The sequence below is a fragment of the Pipra filicauda genome, unplaced genomic scaffold (assembly GCF_003945595.2).
Source record: "Pipra filicauda isolate LSUMZ 115617 unplaced genomic scaffold, ASM394559v2 scaffold108_size2327098_pilon, whole genome shotgun sequence".
NCBI classification, from domain to species: domain Eukaryota; kingdom Metazoa; phylum Chordata; class Aves; order Passeriformes; family Pipridae; genus Pipra; species Pipra filicauda.
The window spans coordinates 1,673,236-1,695,217 of record NW_024103529.1 but is presented as its reverse complement, the minus strand read 5'-3'; the positions used below and the strand labels follow the sequence as shown (position 1 = coordinate 1,695,217).

At 40.7% G+C, this 21,982-nt stretch overlaps 1 protein-coding gene across 2 annotated transcripts in view; it reads left to right on the top strand.

The window, feature by feature from the left end:
* Positions 1-21,842, top strand: part of MCC (MCC regulator of WNT signaling pathway) — a 205,038-nt gene extending 183,196 nt beyond the window's left edge. For both annotated transcript variants that reach the window (XM_027712627.2, XM_027712630.2), the window contains 4 exons: positions 4,302-4,508; positions 5,488-5,585; positions 16,653-16,775; positions 17,814-21,842. In XM_027712627.2, coding sequence (XP_027568428.1) covers positions 4,302-4,508; positions 5,488-5,585; positions 16,653-16,775; positions 17,814-17,994 — 609 coding nt within the window. In that variant the 3' untranslated portion in view covers positions 17,995-21,842. The remainder of the gene's footprint in view (positions 1-4,301; positions 4,509-5,487; positions 5,586-16,652; positions 16,776-17,813) is intronic.
* Positions 21,843-21,982: the final 140 nt, after the last annotated feature.

Here is a 21,982-nt window from a genome sequence, read left to right as displayed (position 1 = left end):
CATCCTTGAAATGTCCTGCCCAACGCAGCTGTGTTCTCAGCAACTCTTCTATGCATGAAGCATTACAAAAGGCACAGCTACACTCTGCATGCTTTGGTTGCCAGAGAATGTATTACCTTTTTAGCATCCACGATTGTTGCTCAGGTCTACATTATACCTTGCTCATATGTTTAGAAAATATAACATAGTTGAACCTGAAGTCTGGACTCATGGATGTATTGGCTTTCTGAGTATGTTTTTTGTGTCTTGTTATTTGAAACGTACCTCATACAGATAGCATATGCATCTGCCTGCTTCTGAGACAAATGGAGGATTTAAATTTAAGTTTCATTTAACTTGAAGCAGATGGACTCATCTGTGCTGCAGAAGACTTCATTGTGTATCAGCTTTTAATTTTTTCCCTCCCTTGCACATTCTTAGCAAGGATGATACAGCTGACTGAGCTACTCAATAATTTCCTGCACTGCTGGGTCTTAAGATCTGTGCTGTCTTTCCAAAACTTGTGTCTGTATTGGAATCTCTACTGCATCTTTTGGCACCTTCCATTATAACTCCCGGTAAAAACTGATCTCTACATCAATCTGAAAATGCCTTTACACCAGTAGTTCTTCATTATTGATTAAAAAGATGTTTTGAGGGTGGTTTCTCTGTTGCCATGTTTATTATTTTTTTATTGGTCCAGAGTGTAAGACGCAGTGGTCTACCAGTACTTCTGTAAAATCCAGTTCTTTGCTTCAAGCAATAATTAATCATGTTTCCAAATATATTCTTGGCTGTGGTTTGTCATCATTCAGCGGTCTTGCTTTGAGGTCAGTTGTTGTCATGCCCCAGTTAGCAAGGAGATTACTTCTGATGGCTGTAAATAATTCTTGGTTTACAGCATTTCTGCATTTCAAAGGACTTAATCTAGATAAGAAGTCTCAGCTTTCTACACTGGTAATTTTTCCTCCTTTGTGTACAGGTGGTGATAATGTTGCTCATAATGACTGAAGAGACTTCAGTCTCTTTGTGGAAAATGTTAAGGATCTTGTTCACCTTTGTTACAGCAGTTCGTGCCCTTATAGATTTATATAGTAAAATACAGTTAACTAGAGCATGACATTTGTCTGCTCTGATGTTTGTTTTACCTCTGATGGCTGGCAGATGCCACTTGGGTACTGTCATCCTCCTAGAGTCCTGACTTTTCATGATTTTTAGAACTTCTTGCCACATTAGAGTTCTTTGCTGTTTTGTTCTTCTGACATGACTACATCCGATACAAATGTTGATTTTGAAAGTTCCATGGTGTTTCTGATTATATTGAATCAAAAGTTTTTAATTTTCATTCAAGTTTTTGCCCAAATTCAGAATTACAATATAGAATCATAGAATCATAGAATCAGCTGGGTTGGAAGGGACCTCAGAGATCATCAAGTCCAACCCTTGATCCACTACCACTGCGGTTACTAGACCATGGCACTCAGTGCCACATCCAGTCTCTTTTTAAAAATCTCCAGGGACGGAGAATCCACTACTTCCCTGGGCAGCCCATTCCAATGTCTGACCACCCTCTCTGTAAAGAAATTCTTTCTAATGACTGCAAGTACAAAATATTCCTCAATATTCAATTAATTAGTCCTGAAATAACTACTATAATTGAAGCTTGTGAATTCGCATGTATTACTAAAGTGTTCTACTATCACCTGGAAGAGTGACCACTTGCCACGTGCTCCTTCAGGGTTTCATTTTGTAAATGCCACTCGTGCTTTAGACATACACTCAGAAGTGTTAAACTGCAAGATGTTTCACAGCAACCTGTAATTAGAAGAAAAGGTGTATAGTAAATATACAAAGGTGGTGTTTTAATTTAAATTAAATTTAGATGCTGTCTTTAGAAAATGTATTTTCATGGGAAAAATCTAACTAAACCTGAATTCCTTGAAGTTTCCCTTATAACACGTAGCTGTTGCCACCCTGCCTCACAGATTGTATGTGTCCATACCGCTATCCTCAACTGTAGTTTTAATTTTTAGCTTCAACCTTTCCTTCCTGCTCCTTCCTTGAAAGCCTCTGTAAGACACTGGCTGAGAGCTTTTCCACTTTTCCCCTGCTTTCTCCCCTGCTTTGTCTTTGCTTCTTTACTTCCAAGTCACATTGTTTTGACATGAGAAAACTAAACATATGGGAAGTGCACGATATGTCTTCTTGGACAGGATGCAAACTGGTGAATTCATATATGATTATTTAAACTTACTGTCTTCATAAACAAAGGAGTTAACCGTTGATCCTTAAGTTTATTTTGAGCTTGAATATGTTAAAATTAAAATAACTTAAAATATAATTAAAATAAGTTAAAAATTTTAGGTGGCGAGAAAAATCAATTCCACAAATTCATTGTTGTAGTGGTTAAATTCACTTTTTATTTTAGGAAATAGATGTCCCTCATTTTTAGGCTGAATTTGCCTAGCTTCAGCTTCCAACCAGGGAAGATCTGTCATAACCATCATACCACACAGATAGCCCTCTATCAAGAGTATCTTTTTTCATATAGGTGTCAAAGTACTCTATTCAAATGACTTCTCAGCCTTCACTAAGTAGGCTAAGTAGATTAATGGCTTTAGAAATAGAGGCTTAAGAAACTAAATACATACACTTGAGTATATCAGACCATCCAGTTCAACTCCTATAACTAAATGTCCCTATCATTATTTATCAGTATTATTTATGTATTTACTGTTGACAAAGGAAATTAATGGTAAGTTTGCCTAACAACTAAATTTGTGTAAACCACATTGAATGAAACTGGTTGTGCTTCTAGCCTTCAGTTCACAAACAAGCAGATGATTTTAAGGTATGGATTTCATTTTTGCATTGTTGGTGATTCTGAATAAGCTGATGATTACCTATGGTGGTTGTAACTGTGATACACCTGCATGCACTGGTTACACTTAATCCAGACAGCAAATTTTTGGTGGCAGTCGTAGATTCTCTTCTACATGAAAAGTTAGTCGAAATTTGTGTTTAAAAAAAATTAAAAATAGTGACTTGTTCCTAGGCTGGCCACAGAACAAGAAACTTCTGTTTTTGAGAAGTGTTTACATAGTGAACAAGTTTAGAACTGAAAGGTAATACAGAAAATGTCTGCATTTAACTCAATAGTCATCAATGAGGAAACCTAGCACAAGACAAGCTCAGCAGCGAGAACATGATTCTAGGTTGGAGTCTTTTTTTGGTTTTGGCAGTCTTCTGTTTGTTTGTTGGTGTTGTTTAGCACATAATGTAAATTACATTTTAGTTCTATCTCTTTAAAGGTTTTGTGGATACTGGGTTTTTCTGGGTTCAGAAAATAACTAGGCATTTTGTAGAAGAAACTTTTCTGAAGTGCTTTTAAACACAAAGGTCCTTCTGGTTCGGGATATCCATCAGCTGCCTTACGTGGGAGGCTGGGAGCATGTGCTGAAAGAAGGGTCATTGCACTCAGGCCCTGCTCTTAAACTTCTGCCCAGCCACTGTCAGACAGATGTTAAAACAGAGATCTGTCCCCAAATATCAGTTGTTGTGTTACAGTAGGTGACAGCCCTGTCATAAACATCAGAGTGGCAGAAGAATTGCACACAAGAATGAGCTCTCAGAATTCAGCTTCTCTCTGTGAAGTCAATCCTCTGTGGATCATATTTATGGAAGAATATAATTGAGTGCAATTTTGTCAACTTAAGTTGTGTATATTTGGGTATTCTGGTTTTCTAGAGAAGGGAAATTAAAAATGGACATCTGATGGTGCCATACCAAGTTGCCCTTATTGACTTAATTCATTCTACCACAGAGGTTGGTATTACAAAGTGGGAATATGTTACCTGTGTGTGTTGTCCTAGTCCCTCAAACCCCTCCATTCTAATGAGATAAATTCTTATGTATCAATAAGAAACTGAAATCTGGAATTTAGGGAGGTTTTTGACAGGAAAGTAATACGCTTCTTGTTTTAAGCAAGTGGTCTCTGAAGGGCAAAGTAGAACCAAAGAAATTTCAGCAGCTGTGGCTACTCTCTCAGATCCTTGATAGTCTAGTTTCAGCACCACACTAGTGGCTATGAGCTTATTTCTGAGGCTGATACTGAAGTGGCACAGCTCATCATATTCAGACTCAAGATGTACTAGTCTTTTGACGAATATGCTATGTGACTATAAAAAGGCATGTGGGTGCTGATAGTGTTCTCCATGAAAAGGACACTTGGGTTATAGGAGTGGATGAAAATCTTGTTTAACCTCTTCTTCCTTTAGGTATATAGTCCCATGAGCAGCATGCTGATAATGTTTCTTCAACAGGAGGAGATGGCAGAGCTCAAGGCACAGCTTTACCTGCTAGAGAAGGAGAAGAAGGCATTGGAATTGAAACTGAGCACTCGAGAGGCCCAGGAGCAGGCCTACCTCGTCCACATTGAGCACTTGAAATCTGAAGTGGAAGAACAAAAAGAGCAGAGAATGAGGTCTCTCAGCTCAACCAGCAGTGGAAGCAAAGACAAACTGGTCAAGGTCAGGAGTCAAGCTAAGTTTCCAAAGCCATAAACATGATTAATTATACCACTTCCCTCCCTGTATCAGTCTTTAGCATGTTAATAATTCTTCTCTTTTGTCTATATGTAGATCTTTTCTCTCTTCTCCAGTTGTTAGGCGATTCCTTCCATACTGTGACTTATGAGGACTTTGCAGAATTATTGTTAAGCTTGTGCAAAAAAGAAGGTTGTTTTGAGGAGGATTACCACAAGCCCAGTCTTGCCAAACATACAAGTTGCTGTGGTCGAACGTGTGTCTTGCCTGTTGCCACTTGCTGGAAACAGTGGAAGGGATGGAGTATAAGCAAAATGCCATCCTCCCCCAAACACAAAATTTGAAAAAATAAGCTCTCATTCCTTTGAAGCAGTTAGAGCATTGTAATGACAGTCTCTTTTTCCAAGTCAATTTGTAATAATTTGAGAATTAAGGCTTTTTCTCCTCTTATTATAATGCAAAATAAACAGATTTCTGCATTAACTGTATTAATTTGCATTAAGAAATAGATACCTGGAAAAACTTAGGTCCTCTTATTTTAGTGCTGTGTCCCCAGATAAGCCTCAGTAATGTGTTCAAAAACAAAATCCAGAGCTAGTGTATAACTGTCTTTCTTACTTGTTTCTAGCAGTGCATCATCTGAATTTTTTGATCCCAGCAGTTCTTTGTTTCAAGTGTTCTTTGTTTCAAAAGAAATATAGGGAAATCACCAGCAGTTTTGCACACTAGCAGAATTCTGCAAGTTGATGAGCTGTGGTGGTTTAGGAAACATTTAGGGGGATTTGTGAAGTGTTAATCCATTTAGTCTATTTCTTGGTATGTTGATACACTGCCATGTTGCTGTAATATTGTGATGTTTATTTCACCTTCATTTTACAAGTAGCTGTTACCTAAGTGGTTTTCAGAATTTTCCAGTTAAGATGGTAAGTACTTTCAAACTAGATGGTGTTTCCTGGTTTCTCAGGAATGCAGTGATGGCACCGCAGCACCATTAACTCTTGCTGAGCTGAGACCATACACCGAGAGTGAACTGACTGCTGAGCTGACAAACGCACTCAGGAGGTAAGCAGCTTCCCTCACCAGGGACACCACTTGTCCTGTAGGCCTGGGGCAAGGCTTAGTTCTGAGCCTTTGCTCTTACCCTCAAGTGATTTTAAGAGTGATCACAGATTTGTCCCATGAGAAGGAAAATGTTCTAATGTTCCCCTCTCTGCTGTTTTCTTTAGTCTGGTGAAAGTCTTCACATGGTGCTCAGCTCCATTCTCCTTGGGGTTCTCTAAAATTCAGTTGAATTTTAGAAATTAAACCCTCAAAATGGCTGTAGTCATTGTTTTCAGCAAAGAGTGTGAGACGCAAACATGATTTTTCTTGTGTGCGTACAGAAAACCTTTAGTGAAGATTTGTGGTGTGATCTTTGGTTAAGAGGGTTGGTCACAGGTTAGAACTTGGGCAGGAGTTACAGGAGTGGGAATTACAGGCATTTTGATGACTCAGATGCTCCATTTTCTTTCTGAGTATGTAAGTGGAGCCACAGTTCAATTACAAATGACATTGTGTGAAGCATTAGCTTTCCAACGGGAGAGAAAATTGATGTCTTGACAAACTGCTTTTGTCAACAGCCAGGTTTTAAGCCTAAGCTTTCAGTACAGTTATACATTAGCTAGATATTTGTTTGTGCAGCAGTTTTTGCTGCACCAGCTATGCAGTAAACTTCATGACAAAGACATTCACTGTTTTGATAGTTGTTTCAGTACTTGTTCCACCTTTTCCAATAAATGGCTGTCTTAATATCTAATCTGGTTCTTATATTTAGAACCCCTCCAAAATACTACTAAGATTTTAAGCTGGGAAGAGTGTATTTTGCTTTCCTGGTGTTTGCACCCTCTTTAATGGTGGAATGTCCTTTCAAGCAGCTGTGGTGTTTTATTCCTGAGGTGCTTTTTTCATAGGTGCAATGTATAGAGTACCTATGGTCACTTAAGCCTGGAAGGCATTATGTAAAAATGTAAGATCATTACCACTGTAGAATCAATACATTTCATACCATTTGCTTAGCAGTCTGGCAGTTGCTGAGTACTTAGTTTTCATGATGCAGGAAACAAAATTCCACAGTTGAAATAATCCAAACTGTCATTTGTGTGTGGGTGGATAAAACCCATAAAAAAGTAATTTACATAAACATTGCATAGAAGCCATTGGCCTCCCCCCTGCCCCCAACATTGCAGCCCTGGTGTGAGCTGCTTCACCAGCATTTTTTGTCTTCACTCAAGATGGGGCTTTTTCCTGCTCTTGTTACTTGCTCCTGGATTTCAAGATGATGTCAATGACCTTAGTTAGCAGAGGCTTCAGTATAGTCATGAAATGTGGTTTGCTGACAACACAGAGAAAACAACTTTGCTTTATCTACTGGCCCTTAACTTGATTAGCATGGATTTCCAGCCAGAGGCCTCATGAGTACACTTTGTCAGGCAGAAATGGGGAAGAAAAATAATCAGATTAAACTGTACATAAATTGTGAAGACTCTCAGTGTAATGGAAATATGACTGTACTAAATGTGATTGCTGCTGCCAGTGGGGTTCAAACACAGTTCCTGCAAGCTGTGTGGACAGGGTGTTTTTCTCCTTAATCAGTGTGTCAGCCCAGATCAGGCTGAATGCTTAGTCCTCCTTATCCTGAAGCTTTCTCTCAAAATCTGTGTAGCAGCTGGAGAAATCTTACTGCACCCTGCTTAGCCACAGCTGTCCTAAAATATACCAGCAGTTCTTAACTGCTCTTCTGAGTAAATGGATCCTCAAATATCACAATGAAATTTATACCATCATGGATCCACGAAAGAGTTCCAAAAAATAATCAAAGTTCATTTTCCTCTACAAGTGCTACAACAGTGCAGAATGGTCTGAGGTGGTTGTGATATCTTTAGGAATGAAGCAAACTTAACTCCGTGCATTTAGCATGTGCCAATCCCTCAATACTCTTCCTGCTTGTATGGGAAAACAAGTCCTGACACTATGTGTGAACCAGGAGAGATCCTGCTGGCTGCCCTGATTACCTTCCTCACCTGCCAAAGAAGTAGGATCAGAATACAAAATAAAAATATCTTGCCCAGTATCTGTGTTTGTCAGGGGACAGGAGGGAAATGTGAAAACAAGTGCGTATCGCCCTCTGTGGTCTAGAGGCAGTGTTGAAATGCCAATGTTCAGGAGCGTTTCAGTACTGGTTACAATGTGTGCACACATCCAGCGATTGGACCTACCTGTTGTCTCTCCAGGCAGTAGACACTGGTGTAGGGGACAACAGCTGCAAGGATAGGGGCGAAAATCCATTTGCTTTTGAGTCTTTCTGTTTGTCAGAGCGTGTGATATCAAGATGATATCCTGTCCTGTCCTGTCCTGATCCTTTACAGTCTTTACAGAGACTAAAGCCCTGGCAGCTCTCCCCTCTACTGCTTTCCCATTCTGTTCTCTGTTGCTGCTAAATTGTCAGGTTCTTCTCAGTTAATTGAAGCAGAGTGAAACCCAAATAAAACAGCAGGACATAGTTAAGGTTTGAGTTTTGGTGTAGTTTGAAAACATTTATTTGTTCATAATCTGCAAATGGCCATGCAGCAGAACAGTCTCATCCACAGAGATAGGCTGGCTTCTCTCTGCAGAGAATCTACAGAGAGAATCTTCTGGAATCCAGAAGTGTGTTGTGAAGCTTATCAGGTTTTCACTGGTAGTGCCCATCACCAGAAATTCAAGGCTGGAGCAGTTCTTCATCTACTGTTCCATTATGTATTTGTTCTAGTACAACTGAAGATTTCCTACAGTAGTGTTCAACATTAAAACCTCTCTTACCAGCTTTTCACAGAAATCACTTTTCTTTGTCATGATAGCTATGCTCACTAGTAGAAATGTAAATTATCTGCAAGTTCTGAGCTGTAAAAGTTACATCTGGGTTAATAAATTTCTGATATTGCAGTCTAAGCTCACTAATGTTCCAGCCAAACATAAATGCTTTCTGTCAGAGTCTTTAACAGTATTATTTTTCCCTCTCTCTTTTCTTAATGGAATGATGAAGTGGTTCAATAGACATGAAGCCTCTTTTTTCTTGAGTTTGGCGCATCCATAAACAAGCTTGTTGGCAGGAAATACTTTATTCTTGTGAGGGCAAAAAATGTGTTCCCAGCAGCCTCATGGCCCGGCACTGACAGCTTGATGATCGTACCAGAAGCCAGTTTTATGAGAGGATCTGGTTGAATACCCCAAAATCAGACACATGACACAGTCTCTTAGGGAGACCTTAAAACAGTATTTTCCTTGCTGGTTTGTTCTGCTCTGCTGTGGCAGGGCAGGGAGAGCTGTGTATGACTTGTGTGAGTTTGGTAACTTAGTAGGTACATACCAGTTTTGCACTACTGCAGGTGAATGCATTAGAGGTGGCAGAAAGGATTAGAGAGGCAGGAAGAATGCCATCTTGCTTTAGCAGGGCAGTGATAATGGTGATATAACTACTCTTTTCTTCCACTAATTTCTTTCATTCTGTGAAAAATGACCAGGCAAGACTGAAACTTCTCTCTCTCCCTAGGCCTTGCTAGAAATGCTTTGTCTGTTGAAGTCCTCCTGCAGTCTCTCCTTGTATTTCCAATTGCTGATAGCTCTTCTGTCTCTGTAGGGTTGTATTTTGTTTATATATTTAGATGGTCATTTATAAGCATTAAAATGATTGACCAGGAAGGATCTGGCAGTACTAGGTAAGGGCCATGGCAGGCAAAACACTATAACTAGACTGACTGTTCAGACCTGGGCTGCATCATCATTTGGCACAAAATTACGATCTTTGATGGCTGTGCAGTGTTACATGAATTGTGTCAGTCTATACGTGTTTCAGTATCTCCCTCACAAAAGAGTGATTTTCCATCTGGCAAGACAACAAAGAAGCTATGTATTTACCATGTCTGATGACTTTTAAACTGAGAGATAGCATACTGAATGATGCTACTAATAGGGAAGTTGCCATGGAGAGGGGGAAGAAGTTGTAATTGGTAGGACTGGCAAACAGTTCTTTTGCTCTTAATAAAAAGTACATTTTGCACAGAACTGTGATCCTGCCTCTCTGGAAGTGGAAGCTGCAGGTATTTCTAGTAGGACACAAAGAATTCATGCTATTGCAATAACTTCTATGTGTCTGTTGAGATACAGTAATGCTTATTGCAGACTTAGGTCCTTATGCTTGTCTGAAGATCACAATTTTGTTTTATGCCAAGCTTCTTTTCAGAGAGAAACCCTTTCAACAGAAAGCTGTGCCAAGGCATGGCAGTGGCTATTCCCTGACACACTGTCAGTGAGAGATAGATCAAGCCACCTTCCTTTATTTTAAACTTCCACAAACTTCATATGATGGCATCTCAGCTTGGTGTGTTTTCAAGGGCCAACCTTAGTTTCATGATAGCAGGATCCAGAAGTCTGTGGAAGCATAGTTGAAATTCAGGCCTATCTTGACCTTCAGTCAGGCTACGTCTCAGAAATGGAAGTAGAAATACCTAAAACACATCATATTGTAATGATCCAGATTTAAAATTACTCTTAAGACTTTTACTGATTTGTAAAATCCTCCTTTTCTTTAACCAAAGTACAGGACAAACATGGTGGATAAAAGAGGGGAGAGGGAGGCAGGGGTTGTTGTTGTGCAGCTACTGATGCATCCTCAGGGGGTTTTTTGTCAGTTACATTTGCTTATTTCTGTCCTTTAATTATCACATCCATTAAATGAAGAGATAAGCAACTCTGAGACATATGAAAGCCAGACACTGGCATGGATTGCAGCCATTGCAAGTTTTAGAGATATCCTTTTTGTGCCTGTGTTGTGTTCTGCTGTGGTTTCCCTTGGCTGCCTGAGGAGTTCAGTGTGTGGAAATCCCTCTGGAGAGTGCCACTGAGAGAAACCTTCTCATAAGAAGAGAAGTGACTCATGGTGATATAAGGTGCTTCCTCAGAAGCACCTCAAATAGCTGGTTTTTTACATGCATCACAGACAGCCATAATTTTTCTTTTTCTCTACTTTTGACATGGAATAAGTAGTTCTCCTTACCTCTGTGTGGTTATCTGAACTGCTGAGCTGCTGTGCACTTGGATATAATCATCACAGGGAGCTCCAAAAGAGCTCCAGGTCTGGAGAGCTCCCAGGCTGGGCTGGCAAAGCTGGGTGGGAGGTTTGAGCAGTGAGTGTGGCAGGCATGCTGCTGTCTCCCTCCAGGGCTGTTCTCCCTTTCTGCTGCCAGTCTGTGGTTTCCAGGACCACACCTGGCCTGTCTCCCCACTGCAGGTGGTGTAACACATGCCCGTGGTACTGTCTGGTTTTTGAGATCTGCTCTAAGCATCTGACAGTTAGCAAAAAAAAAAAACCCAAAAAAACCAGTACAATATTTTACACCAGCAGCAAAGTGTTTTCTTAAAGCACCCTCCATCTTCTCTGTGATGAGAAGATGCTCCCTTTGCACAGGTAGCAGCCAGCACAGGTGTTCTCAAGCCTAGTGAATCCTGAGGAGATGAGCCAGGAAGACATGGCATTTGAAGAGGATAATTTTAATACCTTCTTGGCATTTGTGAGGCATTGCTTTGTTGCCTCTTTAGTACAGTTATTATATATTAGTTGTTTTCCTTAGCAGGCCAACTCAGACCAGTGAGGCAAGAACGTATTTCAATTAGCTTGGGGATTCTGCATGCCAGCCTGATGAAGAATGTTAGTTTAAACTGCTGACTAAAAGAGAATTTATCTGCATTCCTTTTTAAATGTCCAGCTGTTATCTCCTGAGAGGAATGGAGTCAAATGCCTAGAAAAAACAGTCATGTGTCACTCTGTTCAACTGGAAAAGTCAGTGAGGGATCATGCCAGGCTCACAACAGGAGGGTATGAGGAAAGGGAGTAGGAGTGAAGTGTGGGATTGAAGGTGTGTGCCTGCCCTTCCAAGCAGGGACCATGAAGACAGCTTGGGACCACCAAGCAGGAGGTGCCTCTCCTACCTCCCTTCCCCAAGCCCCAGGTGCCTAGGGGCTACCCCACCTGCATGGATACTCTTGGCTAGGAAACCTCTGGCCTCTGTCCCCTTGGACTGGCTGCCCAGCTGCTGCTGGTGCTGCTGCCTCAGGGATTTGTGTCTGCAGAGCTCAGGGGCAGGTGCTGAGCTGAGGCCAATGGTGCCCCTCCGACTGCTGAGCCAGGATTTGAAGAGATCTGCTTGTGGCAGGCAGTGCACCCTGATCAGTAAAAGGATGGCCCCAGGGATGGCAGAACTCCTCTGCCTGGCTGTGGGAAACTTTCTCACCTCTTGATTTGGAGAGAGCTCATTGTTCCTCTTTTGCTTCAGATTTGGCAGGAGCTCTGGTGCTCCTGACCCCAGGGCAGGGGGGTGGTAGCTGGTGCTTTCACAAGAAGGGGAGTTAGCTGGGTACACTCCAAGCCAAGGGCAGAAAAATCAACTTTTTGCATGCCAGAGAAGAGCAGCTTCCTGTTTGCAGCACTGGGGAATTTTCAATAAAATAAGTAAGGGCAGGAAAATCTGGGAAGACTTCTAGCATGTGAAACCTGAACATGTCTGGAAATGCCCAGACAGAAGGGAAAATAAAAGGTGTTCATGACCTTGCTTACATTACTATTGTGCCAAACACAGTGTGCCAAACATGGTGTCACTGAGTGGAGGCCAAATTGACAGAAACTGCAGAAATGTGCCCGATGTTACATAGTTTCCTTTATGGCTCTGGCAGAATTCCCCACCCTCTGCGTTGGTAGCCTTGAAACCAGTGAACACCAGTTATCCCCTTCCTATTCAGCCATCCTGTAAGTCTGAAACAAAAAGCCCTTGAAAACCACTTAGCAGCTGCCTACTGAGTGTTTTGATTGTGAAAATACAAAACAAAAGTCTTTATTACCAGCATATTAGGTGTTTCATTGAAAATACTGTTTTAGCGGATGTTGGCATAGGCTGTAAGCCTCTGAATACACTTATTCTGAGATTTTCCCTGGAAAGGGAGCAGTCAGGGATTTCCCTAGCTGACTTCTCAAGTGCCCCGCAGCAGAGAGCCCTTGTGCTTGGAAGTGAGCCATGCCCTCAGATCATAGGCTTGTTCCCTCTTCTGGGAATACTTGTGTATTTCCTCTGTGCACACAAGATGTCATGGCTGTATTTTCTGCAGCTCCAGCTGCAGTGGCCACTCGGAGGAGGAGCTGTCGGGAGCAAAAGCTGTGCTGACCTCTGCAGTCTGATAGACTTGTGAGTTTGGGGCTCACAGAAATTGTTTTCTCAGAAAAAAATACTTGCTTGTCATTCCCTCTTCCCATCAAAATACACATATAAATGCTTTCTTGGGATCCACAGAGGTCCATACTACAACCCTGGGGCACAATTGCAGTACAAATTTGGTGTATAAGCTTCCATGTGATTTTGGATTCTGGACTCTGGAAGACTGGCAGCAGAAATCTGTGCCACAACCATATGATGATCCCTGTTGTAGAATGTTCATATGGTTGACACTTCAAATGCAGTTCCTTCTCCGGTTTGCAGCTTTGACATCTCATTGTGGAAAAGTACTGCATATGACTATGACTATTGTTTTAAAATATTCTGCCATAATAAGCCTGTAGTGGCTAATTTTTCATATCCTGCTGATTTAAAAGAGCAATGAGGACAGTGAAGTGGTGCTAGAAATTCCGTAAAGACAGCTAACCCTGTAGTGTATTAAAGGAATACAAATAGCAGCTCAGGATTCATTATCACTCCAGTTCACTGCCTAACCAAGCAATCAGTTTTGAAGAGAAATAAGGACAATTCTTCCTGACCAGACTGAGGTAATTAGTGATAGAAATGGAGGGAAGCGGGAGGAGTTAGCATTGTGAGGCATGGAATTTTTAGGAAGGGGCAGAGAATTTGCTGGTCAGCCAGTATGGTACAGCTCTGAGGTCTGTTATCTGCTACTAAAAGAGAAGGTGCAGCACTATGGGGAAAACCTTATGTACTTTTTGCATGTAATAGTCATTAACCAGGTGTGTGTGCATCTCCATTTCCAAGACTAAAACAAGATATTTACTATGTCTTTACTGTTGCTGCTGTGTCTGTCTCCTCAGGTGTTACTTGTTCTATGAAATGTCTCTTGAAGTAAAGATATTTAGATAGGCATTTTTAAAATCAGGAACAGAAGGTGTAAATGTAGATCCCTATGGGTTGGGGTTTTTGAAGATTTTTGGGATATTTCAGCATGTGCAATCAAAATACTAGTTGTTTTCCATGAGATTAAGGTTGAGTCGCTACTAGCTAGTGCTGTTTTCACTGACTTCAAAGCCAAAGGAATACATGTGTTTTAGTGTAAATGTAAGTTTGGGTCATCTATAGATTTGAAGTATTACCAACTGTTACCTATTTAGCTAGATGGTTCAGATCTAGCATCTGAAAGTTAAGTAGCTTGTGGAGGCCCAGGGTGCTGGCTCTGTGTCTTTGACAAGCAGCAAGATTAAGGATGTTACAGACCAAAAGTAAAGAAATACAGCTTGATGTTTAGCTGGGTTTGGACTGAACAGGACTGGCTGAAAGGTGTGAGTGCAAAACAGACAAAAGGTGACATAATTGTTTTGTCAGGTAACAGTCACCATAGCAAGCAAACTTTACCATGCATGACAGGCTCCTCAAAGTCTTTCCACTGTGTTTCTTTTCCACGCAGCTTTTGTTACAACAGGTGTATTAAGGACTTTAGCTGCAGTGAACTGTGGTTCTGCAGGGTTTTTTCCAAAGTGTGCAGTGTTTTCACAGCCATACCTTTTCGTGCACATAATGTTAAATCAGCCTCATGTGATTTTTAGATTTCTCTGCCCACCCAAATACTGTGCATGTTTATTTTGTTGGACTTGCTGTTCATGCCAGGTCGCTGTGCTGAGCATGGTGTTACTGAGCCTTCCCAGAGCCTCTGGCTGTGGTGACCTCTGGAGCAGGCAAGAACCAAATTTACCCTACTCTGTTCTTCATATCAGTAGTGCCATGCCACAAACACATTAGGTCTGGCCTCTGCCAAGTCTGATGTTTTCTTGTTTATATTCTGTTGCAAGTAAAAATGGATTTTTTTTTTTCCTGTTTCTTTGCAGAACAGAGACTTTGACCGTAGACTGTACTGAGTCTTTCTGGCTGCTAAGATAGGATATAAAAAATGAAATTTATATTTGGGGTGGATGGCAGTGAGCTTTTAACTGGTAGGGAAAAAGATTGTATTATTTGAAAACACAGAGCATATTCCTTCAGTGAAAGGACGCACAAAGAATACTGATGATTTTTCATCAACAAGGCCCCTCTTATGTCCTTTTCAATTTTGCCGGTAAACCAGCGTCTGAGTCTCTTGGGATAAACTGCTGACTTGGAATATTTCCCCGTCTGACTTTGTGAAAGCCCTTCTGTAGCTGCTGAAGCCCGGCGGTCTCCTTGTCTCTGGCGATAAAAGGCTGCCCTAGTCAGGCCACTCTCGGAACTGCAGCCTGCTGAGCTGGGATTCAAGGACCATCCGTGTGGTCTGTTAAGAGCTGCGGAAGCTTTTAGGGTGTTCGTTCCCGGTGGGCTTGTGTGGGAGACAGCAGTCGTCTTGTTATTGAGATGAAACACAGCATACTCACTTAGCACTGCAGCAAAAACAAGAGGGAGAGGCCAGTCACTGCAAAGTGGTTCTGGGCAGCAAAGCACAGACAAATGTCTACATACAAACACATAAAGTTCCCAAGTGTAAGATTTGATACTGCAAAATCTGTGTCCCAGTTGAGCCCAGCTCCATGTCAGTCTTAAAAGTTGTTGTGTTTTTTTTTCTCCCAAATCTGATGGTTTTCTTCTCTGGGCTATCTGCTGTGAGGATGGGTCACGGGAAAAGCTCCTGGGTCTCCACACCAGCACAGTAACAGTCCCCTGTCAGTGTAGGAGTGGGCTGGGCAGCCTTCAGCTCTGAGCAGGGAGCTCCCCAGGGAGAAGCACCTGCCTCATGCCACATGCTTACCTGTGCTAGGAAATACTTTTTAAAGCCAGCTTAATCCCCTGTAATGCTGTAATGCTTGCTTCTGCTCAGAATTTCTGTCTCGTTCACTTTTTCCTTTCCTCATAGAGATACTTGTAATGTAAAAATACTATAAGGTACCTTGCTTCCATTTTGGCACACTTCATGTAATTAACTTTTGGTTCATAGTTAGCAAGTAAGTGTTAGTCACTATATCAGCATTTTAAGCCTCACTACTCTGGCTTGTTTGAAAGAGTCCTTCATAGAAAAAAATGCTCTTTCTTCTTCTGTATTTCTTGTATTTGCCCTTTTCTGTCTGTGCTCCTATCTCCTGTTCTTAACTTTTTCTCACTGCCACATGGACTTGACTTGCTGGCTCCATAAAAAGCTAGTCAGTTATTGTAATACAGACTTAAATTTATACTCAAGTATAAATTACTTGAGTAAATTTGAGGTAGTAGCTAAAATCAGTGGAATTGCTCAGAGGCTGGTGGAACACTGGCACAGGTTGCCCAGAGAGCTGGCAGGTGCCCCATCCCTGGAAACATTCAAGGGCAGGTCAGATGAGGCTCTGAGCAACCTGATCAACCTGATCTACTTGACAATGTCCCTGCTAGATGTCAGGCTAGATGACTTTTAGAGGTCCCTTCCAACCCAAACCATTCTGTGGTTCTCTGTGTAAAGAGAAATTTGTTTAGTAAAATATTTTTAATAGCAATGCTGGAATGGTATTTTTAATTAAAAGTTGTCACAATGTTTAAGTACCTTTGGTGGTTTTCTGTGCTGTCTCATTCAGGACACAGTAGGCATGTTCTAGGTATTCTTAAACTTTTATTTATGTATCTTTGTGCTTATTAGTGCGATTTAATGCATACAAGACTACAATCTACAAGAGAAGTTTGTTTGCTTTTTTTGTCTGCTGTATCTCTGATCATATAGTTTACAGTGGTGAATGTTATATCAATCTTTGGAGAATTTTAATGTAAGAACTACCTCCTGTATTATCCAAGTAGAAATAAGGGGAATATTTTCAGCCTGTCAACCCAGCACAGGACAACTGTTCATGCACTTTGCAAGCTGAATTGTTATTTCTGTTTTGAACATAGTTTTCTACCTCCTCTTTTCCTGGTCCAGGGAGAAGAAACTGAAGGCTAGAGTGCAGGAGTTAGTGAGTGCTTTGGAGAGGCTCACGAAGAGCAGTGAGATCAGACATCAGCAGTCAGCAGAATTTGTTAATGACCTTAAAAGGGCAAACAGGTAAAGGATCTACCAGCAGATGGACCTGCCATTGATTTTTTTTTTCTGTGTTCTGGCAATGCACTGTAATATTCCCCTTACCTTAATGAGAAGTTTATGGATCCTTGAATTCACACACATTGAGTCTTTAAGGCTCTAGTTAGAGATGTGGGAGGTATTAAACCTCCCATGTAGGCCACTGACAACTACACGGTTAAGAACAGAGGGAGGGAAATAGGTTAATCTTAACTGAGTTACTAGTAAATGCACTTACAGAAACAAACAAAACTCAGATTTATAAATCTGTTACTTTGTTTTAAACTTCTCTTTTTCCTTTGGCTCCAGCCTCTTCATTAATAAACTCTCTTGGATAATCACAGTTAAACTGTATTGCTTACTCAGGGCATTTTACTGGCCCTGTGTTTGGATGAACTAGGAATACAGTGGACTGCAGCTGCCTTCCTGCAAGGAACTATCACTCACAGTGTAGTTTTTCTTAAATTCTACCTGAAAGCCTTTGTGGTGAAAAGCAACATCCACCTCAAGCTTTCCTACTCAGTCAAGGTGGAGGCACAGAACCTACCCAGCAGCTGGTAAATTAGCACAAGATACCATCCTCTGAATGTAAATGTGATTTTTTAAAATGGAAAATGCAAAATCAATCCTGGATTTTCTAAAAAGATTCTGGCCATGAAGTGTTCTTATAAATCATTACATGTTTAATGTTGTGGTATCCTGACTCACAAACAGTGCTCTGCAAGGTCATCATCAGGAACCTCTATCTGGCTCTTTGAACCATGTTTAAACATACTTTCTTTACCAGTTTCCTGGTAGAGGTGTGGGCTTCCCCAGAAAAGACACAGACATTAGTATTGATCTGGATTTGGATCAATAAGGTTTGGATCTAATCCATTTTAAAGCACTGGTTAATTTCAGGAAGATTATCAGTACCCACACTTTGGAGTTTTCTGAAGGTAGGGTTTTGGGGTGGATTTTTTGTAACACTTGCTACGAACGAGCCTTTTTGAATTACCTTGTATTGCCTTGTGTTTTTAACAGCAACTTGGTAGCAGCTTATGAAAAAGCAAAGAAAAAGCATCAAAACAAGCTGAAGAAACTGGAATCACAAATGATGGCCATGGTGGAGAGACATGAAACACAAGTGAGGATGCTCAAACAAAGAATAGCTTTACTGGAAGAAGAGAACTCCAGACCACACACCAATGAAACTTCACTTTAAATGCATCTCTTTAAAGGATGCTTAGTGCCATTACAACTTTCTTTTGGAGGCTGCCTTTTAGGGAGCTTCAAACGCTAAAAGCTCTGTCAATGCTGACACACTTAAAGCACCTTCTCTGGGATCCCAGAGAGGTGTCATGGGGATAATAAAAATGTTAACCTTAAGAACTGTTTCATAATGTAAAATGGCAGTGCCTGAATTATCATGCTATAATTATGTACGTTGTCTGTGTCGTTATGTTTATATTCATACAGCTTCTCTTCCATTTTATATACGTCCCATGGGTGACAGTGTCACATAGCAAAATAATTAATTTTAAGAGGTTTTCATTTCAGTCATTTGGAGATCATTTGAGAGTTTTCCCAATCCCTGAGCTCCCTCTGCACACAAGTCCATATTGTGCCCTCAAGAAAGACTTGCTGTTGTGGTTAAACCAAACAAATGGGCAGCTGCAGAGAGGGGAGATGACAGGCTGCCTTGCTTTTTTGCACCCTATTTGCAATACTGCTGCTCACAGTGCAGATCAGGTGGGAAAATTCCTGTTGATTTGGAAAAAACCCCAAGAAACTCTCAGAGTTGCATCTCTGAGAACCATGATGATGGTGTATTTCTTACAGTTTGTAAGAGGGCTAAAGGCTGTGAGTTTCGCCACACCACGTAGATGGTCTGAGCCAAGGGTGGGTAAGAAATGATAGGAGACCTTCTGGTATTTATATTACATGGTGTTTGCAACTACTTTGTAGAAGAGTTGGTTTTTCTTGCTAACACATTATAGCCAAGGTTTTCTCTAAGAAGCTGGGCCATTTTTGTCACATGTATAGTACTTATTACAGCTTACTGTGATCAAGAGGTAGAACGTCTTTTTTTAATACTTTTTTTTGACCCAAAAAGGTACTTATTAGGAACGTACCTGTTTAATATCGAATACGTAGGCACAAAACTATAAATGTGTAGATGTATGGATATCCTGTCACAAACAGAATGTGAATGGTAAAGTCTTCTTATAGCTTCTTAGGTTAGTTTTTGTTACTGCTAACATTTTCTTCTTTCGTTTAAGTCACATCATATTGCTGTATTATCAAACTGACTGAATGGCAAATGTTGCCCTATTATATTAATGAACATTAAGCAAATCATGGGGATAAGGTTGATTTCTGTTGGGGTCAAAATACAGGAGTCTACCATAGCACCTGTTACGTTCAGATTCTTCTTCTTTTTGACAGAGTACGTAAAAGAGCTTCCATGTGTGTTTTAACATGGCAAACTAGAGTCAATTCACTGTGCTAGCCTGCTACTATGTTACACCTCTGCTTTGCTTTTTTCAGGCTTATTTCCTAGGGAATCTGATTTCAGGAGTCATTCATCCTTTTTGCTTCACATGTTGAGTGAGTTGCACCTCCAGTTTTACCAGTGTATTTAGAATTATGATAACTTCTCTCACTTATTCCTCCCATTTCTGGTACTAAGGAAATATTTTTAGACGACTTTAACTGTTTTTGTCTACCGTAGGGTTAGGCCAGGCAGCCAAAATATGGGAATTTGTGTTCAGAGTATGGCATTATTGTTACACCTTGGTTGCATCTGAAACTGTAGCAGTTGGTGTTCATCTCTTTCTACTGTAGCTGCTGTTGTCTTCTTTCCTTAGAGTAGTCATTCCTACTTCCCTAGAGCCTGATACTTCATCTACAAAGCCAGCATGACTGATTGCAACAGCAAGTTAAAACAATGCTGATTTCAAAATTTTTAGTTAGTAACATCCTGGAATTGGTTTTGATCAGTCCTCTTTCTCAAGCTAATTGCACTTAATTTACAATGTGAATGGAAATTTTTGCAAACCAGTCTGTTGAGGGAGGAGGCACATTGATTTCTGCTGCCTTTATGGTGTTGCTTGGCAGCTTTCTGTGGCATTTCCCTTTTTTGGCTAAGTTTCTCACCAACAGGAATGTGGGGTTTTGCCATAAGCTTCAGTTGTAGCTGAGCACACTTGTTTCACAAGAAACACAAAGGAAAATATCCACTATGTACTGTGGTAAAAATGCAATTACACTTTTGTCTTCTGGCATCTGAAACACCCATCTGATTTGAGGTAATCTCAAAATGTCCATGTGAAATACCTTTCAATGAAGAGGACTAGAAACAACTACTGCACTGGATTGCCTCTTAGGCTCTTTTTTTTTTTTTTTCTATTTAGAATAACAGAATCACACAATGATTTGGAAGGGACCTTAAAAGATCATCTTGTTCCAACTCCCCTGCTGTGGGCAGGGACATGTCCCTCTACACCAGGTTGCTTCAAGTCCCATTCAACCTGGCCTTGAACACTTCCACGGATGGAGCATCCGCAGCTTCTCTGGGCAGCCTGTTCCAGTGCCTCACCACCTTCACAGTAAAGAATTTATTCCCTAAAAAAATTTCTTAGTACCACTTGAATTTAAATCTGTCTTTAAATTATAGGTACAAATTAAGAAAGCATAAAACCACAGCAACACAGAATGGTTGGAAGGGACCACTGGTGGGGTCATCTGGTCCAACCTCCCTGCTCAAGCCGGGTTTCTTGGACCAGGTTACTCAGCATTGCATCCAGATGGTTCTGGAACATCTCCACTGAGGGAGACTCCACAAGCTCTCTGGTCAACCTGTTCCAGTGCTCAGTAATCCGCTCAGGAAAGAATTTGTTCCTCATATTGACGATCAGTTTCTGCCTGTTGCCTCTTGTCCCCTTGCTAGGCGCCCCAAGCAGAGCCTGGTTCATCCTCTGACCCATCCCTGCAGACACTGACAGACATTGATGAGGTCCCCTCTCAGTCCTGTCCTCTCAGGGCTGAACAGGCACCTGGGTTTAGAGGCATAAAAAACTGCAATTGTCCTCAGTGCTTTTCAGGCCTCAAGACTTGCTGATGTCGTTTCACTGCATTTACTGTGTATCTTTCCTGCCAACTGTGCTCTGAAAGTGCTTTAGAATTAATTATAAATCATCAGTAAATGTAAGCCTTTTTCTTCCCAGAGGGTTTGTAGATGAAAAAGAAACACTGATACCACACAGCCTCAGCAGCAGCAAGTTTGCCAGACCACCAGTTTAGTTTGCCCAAGCAAGCAGCTACTAATTGAATTGTTGGCATGCTGGAAAAGATCAGTAGAGAAGTGGTAAAAGGTTTAGTGCTAGTGTGAAAACTCTTCAATATTAATAATTAGCTGTAGTTCCAGTGTAGCCATTACAATGGCACCAACCCTGAGAATAAAAGCCAAAAAACTTAACTCTGTTCATGCAACTCTGAAATACCAGCACATGAGATTTATATAAGAGTGTGTGATGCGCCCTGAGTCACAGCAACTAAACTCTTCTAACATTTGCTGCAGAAATAATACATTGGAAAAACAAGAAATATAGGTGGTTCTTGCCAACAAAACCTAAGTCCACTCATGACTTTTTGATTTTTTAAGTCATCAGAGTGCATGAAACTTTGTATTTCACAGTGTGTTCAGAAGAAAAAAAAAATACTTTTTTTTTCTAATTATATGTATAAATCTTCACCAGCTTGAATGTACTGTTAGCTATTGCAAAGCACATGTGACTAAGTTTGCATTCATGTCAGTATTGTTCTACTGGTTTTATTAGGATTTTCTCCTCCTTTAATACTGCACCATACATTTTAACTTTATAAATTTTTCACCATACTGAATTAGCTTTAAATGTGTTGCTACTTTTCAGTTTCCTAGCAGCTGTAAAATAGCTATTTTGTGTTTATTTGATATAGAATTGTAAAAATTGCATTTATTTATACAGAGGCATTTATAATACTTATTTTACAAATGTTCTTATATTCTGAATAAATTTCTAATGCTGTTTCTTTGCCTTTGGCATTGTTTTACCATAACTTGTCATCTTATTGTTGAATGGGCCACCTCTAAGTATCCTAGACACAAAGGTACCTCATCTCCAAGGTAAGTTACTGAGGGAGATGGTGTGACATTGTCAAGAAAGTTTCCA